At 26.3% G+C, this 6,965-nt stretch overlaps 1 protein-coding gene across 1 annotated transcript in view; it reads left to right on the top strand.

Annotated features, from left to right (window-relative positions):
- LOC107473458 (phospholipase A1-Igamma1, chloroplastic-like) overlaps positions 1-5,628 on the top strand; it is a 6,809-nt gene extending 1,181 nt beyond the window's left edge. The window contains exons 2-4 of the mRNA XM_016093024.3: positions 1,349-1,663; positions 2,953-3,179; positions 5,159-5,628. Coding sequence (XP_015948510.1) covers positions 1,349-1,663; positions 2,953-3,179; positions 5,159-5,408 — 792 coding nt within the window. The 3' untranslated portion in view covers positions 5,409-5,628. The remainder of the gene's footprint in view (positions 1-1,348; positions 1,664-2,952; positions 3,180-5,158) is intronic.
- The last annotated feature ends 1,337 nt before the right edge of the window (positions 5,629-6,965 follow it).

A 6,965-nucleotide genomic window follows, 5' to 3' on the forward strand; every position in this document is an offset into this window, starting at 1 on the left:
TAAATTTATGAAAAATTTTGATGTGTATATATGGATTACAAAAAAACTACGTACACTTTCAAGAATTTGTTGGTACTCCAAAAATATATGAGAAATATATATTTATGTATTAAGAAAATTTATTAATTAGTGTACTACCCAATTTTATCAGAAAGGTGTTAATAAAACTAGGTAGCCAATATCTTTTTCACCTAATATTTTAACAAATTAGCCGATTTTCTAACAAAATGTTAAATAAAAAGAAATATTTAAAATTATTGAAAAGCAAAATCTAAAACTTTTAACAAAAAAATATTTAAATTCATTAAAAATGAACCTCTAAAATCTAATAAAAAATATCTAAAATTATTAAAAAATATATTCAAAATCTAACAAAAAAAAATCTAAAATTATAAAAAAAATCTGAAATTTCTAAAATTTCATATGAAATCTAAAAGTATTGTTTGTTTTTATTTACTTTTTAATGTACATTCTTAAAAAAAAAACCTGAAACCTCTTAAATTTAAAGATCTAAAACCTAAGTATGAAAAATATTCAAAATAATGCCTTTATTTTTAATAGTTTGGTTTCATTTACTTTTAATTGTACATTCCCAAAAAAAATCTGAAACCTGTAAAATTTAAATATCTAAAATCTAAGGATAAGAAATATATAAAATAATGCCTTTTTTTAATAGTTTGTTTTATTTATTTTTTATTGTAATTTCCCAGAAAAAATATTCGAAACATCTAAAATATAAATATCCAAAATTCAGGTACAAGAAATATGTGAAATTCAGATTTTGAATTTTTATGGTTAGGTTTTAGATGTTTTTTTACAATATTTTAGATTTTTTAGGTATTGAATTTTTTATAATAATTTTAAATATCTTTTTTGTTTGACTTTGAATTTTTTTTAGTTAAATTTTGGATATTTTGTTTTATTAAATTTTGAATCTTTTGGACTTATTTTGTAGTCCAATTAATAATTGGCTATTGTTGACTGATACTTTAATTGATTACTTAGTATGATTGATTATTAAATTTTTATCTTCTCTTAGTTTCAAAATGTAAACGGTAAATATGAGCAACAATTCACAAATTTATGCTTATGTATGTATTTGATCATGGGTAAATCACTAAAATGATTCTTTAATTATTAAACTACAGAATAAATAATTCTAAATTTGTTAATGACAAAAACACTTTTAAAATATGATAAAAATATCTAACTATTAAATATATATTTTAAAAAAAATTAGAGAATGAATATTTTTGCGATTATTTTTTTTAAGTTTTTTTTTTTTTTACTCTCTAATTTCTTCTAATAATCTCACTTTTCACAATGTTTCTCCGATCTATTATCACAGGTTGAATCAGGGTTTTTAGACCTTTACACTGAAAAAGATGAAAGTTGTGGTTACTGTAAATACTCAGCGAGAGAACAAATTCTTACGGAGATAAAGAGACTCTTAGAAATGTACCCTAATGAAGAACTCAGCATCACCATAACTGGTCACAGTTTGGGTGCTGCCTTGGCCATTCTGAGTGCTTATGACATTGTCGAAACCGGCTTGAATGTCGTGGCCGACAGCCGTGCTGTGCCGGTCTCGGTGTTCTCCTTCTCTGGTCCCAGAGTCGGAAATGTGAGGTTCAAGGAGAGGCTAGAAACCTTAGGACTGAAGGTATGTCCCAATAGAAAATTAAACACCATTATATTCTTAACTTTTTTTTAAATTGAAATTTAAAAAATTTAATTATTCTATTGGTGTATGTAATTTTATTAAATTTATAATTAGATTTTTATATTTTTTTCTTTTTAATTGAGTCTATATAATATTTTTAAATTTATAATTAAGTTCTTTAATTTTTAATATAAAATTATTAGAATTAACTAAATATTTATCTGCAAATTGAAAATTTTTGCAGTTAAGAACCTAATTAAATATTTAACTATATATTTTTTGAGAAAAATATTCTGTTAATTTTAATATTTTTAATATGAAAATGATCTATTAAAAAATTAAAAGTAATATAGAGACTCAATTGAAAAGAAAAAAAATATAAAGACTTAATTATAAATTTAGTAAAATTATAAAAACTAATAGAATAATTAAATTAATTTAAAATTATATTGATATTATCTTTTCTAATTTCTTTGCTGTTAGGTTCAAGCTCTTTTTTTCTTGAAAAATAGGATAGTTTTATGTAAAAAATTACGTCTAGTTAAAATTTATGTTTATATAATTATATTCCTTTATATAATTATATTCTATTAATTTCAACTATATATTTTGTCACAATACGTAGAAACTTAGTTATAAAAATATGATATAGAAATTAAATTAAAAGAAAAAATATAAGAACCTAATTGAAAATTTAATAAAATTATAGGGATCGATAGATTTACGATATTAGAGCTATTTGTAGAGGTACTAATTTGATTTACAATAAAAAATTGAAAAATCGTTTCGATCGGATTTAAAATAGAAGAAGAATTGTTTTTTGGAAAAGTTTAGGAGCCAGCAACTTTATGGAATTTTGGCCAATATGTAACCAGCAGAAAAATGTGAGCCATTGAATAAAATTTCATATCAATCTCACACCATTAACTCATTATTGATGGCTATTTGATGACTACTAATCACAAAAATTAGTGGCCCCTAACATTACTCTTGCTTTTTTTTATCATCGAATTAAAACTAACAGATCGATCATGCATTTTGATTGTTGCCTTGTGATACATGTCCATTCTATTTTGTAGTAAAACTTAATTTTTATTTAAAAATAAAATATAGCATTTGACTTTTATCTATTCATTTAGCCTTAAGATTTGTATCATATTCTAAATTTTATTTTCTAAAAAAGTTTAAATTGTTGGTGAAAATATACAGTAATTTTATATTTAACATCCACATAATAAGATGAATATGACAAAATCATCTATCTATGATTGATTTGTTTATTTTATTAGGTATTGAGAGTGCTGAACGTTCATGATATGGTGCCGAAGTCGCCGGGATTGGTGTTCAACGAGCATCTGCCGGCGGCGGTGATGAAGTTGGCGGAGGGGTTGCCATGGAGTTACTCACATGTTGGGGTAGAGCTGCCTTTGGATCATAAGAACTCGCCATTCTTGAACCCAAATGGTGATGCTATTTGTGCACATAACTTGGAGGCTCTCTTGCATTTGATTGATGGGTTAGTCTTATTTTATATTTAACATCCATTTTTCTAAACCTAATCTATATGGGATCATGTGAGTCATGTATAAATTAACAGTGGACCAATATTATATGAACAATAAAATATTTATTAGAATTTACACACACAAATTAATATAATTTATTTTTATATTTTTTAAAATTTATATACATGAATTAATAAAATTTATTTATTAAAAATAATTTAAGTTTATAATGATCAAATAATAGTAAAAATATATTAAAAATTACTGATTTTTATAAATTTTTCATAATAAAATTTGGAAATAAAAGGACAAAATTTTCATTTTACAAGTCCACATGCAAATAATTAGGTGGGTTGTCATATTGCGGAAAATTAAAGGACAAAAAGACAGAGTGTACAACTTAGAATAACTCATCATCATATCATATGCTTAAAATATTTGAACCTTATAAAGTTAATTAGGCAACATAATTTTTTAAGAAGACCTCAAAATGATGTTCCTACAGCTATTGATTAGTCATATAAGCTTCTTTGTCTCTATTAGATGAGATAAGGATAGAACTATAATGGCATGAAACTCATGAGTTGGGTTACCTATAATATAATGCTAGTTTCATATACACAAAAACATTTGAATAATCAATTTGAGGATGAAAAGGTATATATATATATAGTCACTATCTCTTTCATATTTGAATACTTATAATTTAATGATGATGATGGCAATGCACAATGAAAATGGCTGTCTAACCAATAAGAGAGCTTGATCCTATATCAAAAAGGAAGAGAGAGAGAATTTGTTAAAAGGATAAAACAAAGTGAATTTTCTCTTCTTGATCACATATTATAAATTGTACAAAAATAACACTAGATGCATCGTAAAATCCAATAACCAAGACACACCAAATAAACCTCAGACAAAAGCTTTAGAAATTAAATTGTGTTGATGATATTGATGACTTAGGGGTGTTTATAGTTTGGTTCGGTTTCGAATTTTTTAGAGGTTAATTTGGTATAATTTTATTGGATTTTGGGTTGGATAAGGGTCTCAAAAATAGACCCGATCATTATTTCGGGTTGGGTATATATGGGCCATAGTTTGGGTCACCTGAATTTAGTCCGGTGATCCGGTCATCATACACAATTAATATTTTGTGTTATTAGTGATGAATGATGACTATTCTTATGTGGAATTTAAGTATTGTAAACTTTAATATTTTGTGTTATTATTAGTCATTATCAGACTATAAATTCATGTTTTATATTTAAATTGCATAAGACTTTAGACTAATGTATAATATTGTGTTATTTGTATTGATTTAAATATTTGGTGTTATTAGACAATATTAGTATTAATTGTGGTTATGCTTTAATTTTAGGAAAGTGTTGGTTCTTGTTACATTTTTCTAAGTGAATTTTACCATGTCAAATAATGGTTGGAGTCTTGAAAATTTGTATATTTTCGCATGCTAACTTACAAGAAGGTAATGTTAATGGCCCGATTTTCACTCGGTTTTTACCTAGTATAATTGTGGTCTGAAAGTGTGTAGATTTTATCGGATCTAAGGCCAAGTTTGGATCTAACAAATAAGTCCAGTATATATTTTGAGTCGAGTTTGGGTCACAACAAACCTAGTTTCACCCGACCCGTAAACACCCTATGATAACCTATACATGCTTATTAATTTTTTTATAGCAGCTCCTTCTTTTTTACATTTAATGTCATTTTGAATAAATTATTACATGTCATTGAAAAATTAATATATCACCTAATATTTATTTTGAAACGATATATTTAAAATAAATTGACTATAAATATATTATTTTTTAATATGCTAATTTAATCAGAATTCAGAATACTAGATATTTTGAAACGAAAAGAAAAATATTTCCATCACTCATGAAGTGATGGGTTGATTTTAATTAATATTTTGCTTGGTTAAATAAATTAAACCTAGTTAAATTGTAGTTTGATGATGATGATGATGTAGGTACCATGGAAAGGGTGAAAGATTTGTTCTAGCAACTGGTAGGGACCCTGCTTTGGTGAACAAGGCATGTGATTTCTTGAAAGACCATTACTTGGTTCCACCAAATTGGAGGCAAAATGAGAATAAAGGCATGGTCTTGAGCCATGATGGTAGATGGGTTCAGCCTGAAAGGCCCAAACTTGATGATCACCCTGAAGATATGCATCACCACCTCAAGCAATTAGGTCTAGCTACTTCATATGATATTTGAATTAAACTAAATTGAATTAAGTTAAATATATGTACATGTCACGTGTTATGTATGTATGTATAGTTAATGAACACATTGAATAGCCTATTAGTTGGGTCCTAAGTAAATAATGTGCATATATAAAATTTGAAAATTTGATGAAATTCAAGGACATATGTGATTGATTAATTTTACTAATTAGTTGGCCTTGTGAATTATATATAAAGTGATTTAACTTTTATATTTTTTTAGTAAATAGTCATTTCTGATTATGAAAAATTTAGGCACTAAAAAATTGATTACAGAAAAACTAAATAAAGTTTATATCCACAAAAGAGAAATTATGTTCCCAAAAAATATCCAATCATTCAATTTTCATTGACTTTATTTAAAGAACACGTTAAATTTTAAAATTAACTCTATCACTAATCATTTTCAACCTTTAATCCTCCTGCTATGCCTCCTTTTTCATCTTCTCTTGGGACGACAGCGCCAAGCTCTAGATCCTCAGCCGCTCCTCCTCCCTCAAGGAACACTCCTACTACGTCTACTCCGGCGTATGAAACCCCTGCCACGCCAATGTTTTTGCGTCTGCCTCCGGCGACAACACCCTTTGCACGTGGGATGTTTGTGAAACTTCGTCCACCATGGTGTTTTCTTCTCAGGAATTATTTGAGGTGTTAACTTGTGATTAGAACAAATACGACGATTACATAATTGCAACTACTTTGGTGGATAAGAGTATCAAGGTTTTTACTGTACATACAGAATTTGATGATATCTTACTCTTATGGTATATGATGGTTTGTGTTTAGAATTTTATGGTAGAGAATGCGTTTGTGAGTCGGTATGATCACCAGATCACACGAAATTTGTCACTGGTATTGATATGAATTTTAATTTCTTGTTGAAGACTTGATAGGCAGTACTAATTGGGATGAGGTTGTTTATGTTTGGCAGTACAACTGGTACTAAATAAAATTTTGTTGACTCAGAATCAGGCACAGCAGGAGATTAAAGGTTTTAGATGATTGTTGGCATGATTAATTTTAAAATTTAATGTGTATTTTAAATAAAGTCAACAAAAATTTAATGATCCAATATTTTTGTCGGATATAATTTATCTTTTATATGGGTATAAAATTTGTTTAGTTTTTTCGTAATCAATTTGATCAACGTTTAAATCTTTTATGATTAAAAAAAAGGCTATTTACTCTATATTTTTATTATAAAAAGAAGCTATTTAATTTGTATTAAAAAAATCTTGAAACTAATAGTGTCCAGTTAATATTAAATAAAAAAAAAACTTAAAACTTTTAAAATAAAAATATTTAAAACTTAATTGAACAAATTTTAAAATTTAAATTTAACAAAAACTTATTTTTAGTAGATTTTATACTGAATTTATTTGATAATCTATTATAACATCCATTGACTAAAACTTATTTGTATTGTATATTTTTACATTTTTGTATCGTCATACATTTTTCTCGATCTTTGCGTGATTCTTATTATATATACTCCGATGGTGGAATAGATACTCTCATTAAATTTGTGCATGATTGCACAACCCCAAAA

The sequence above is a fragment of the Arachis duranensis genome, chromosome 2, assembly GCF_000817695.3.
Source record: "Arachis duranensis cultivar V14167 chromosome 2, aradu.V14167.gnm2.J7QH, whole genome shotgun sequence".
NCBI classification, from domain to species: Eukaryota; Viridiplantae; Streptophyta; class Magnoliopsida; order Fabales; family Fabaceae; genus Arachis; species Arachis duranensis.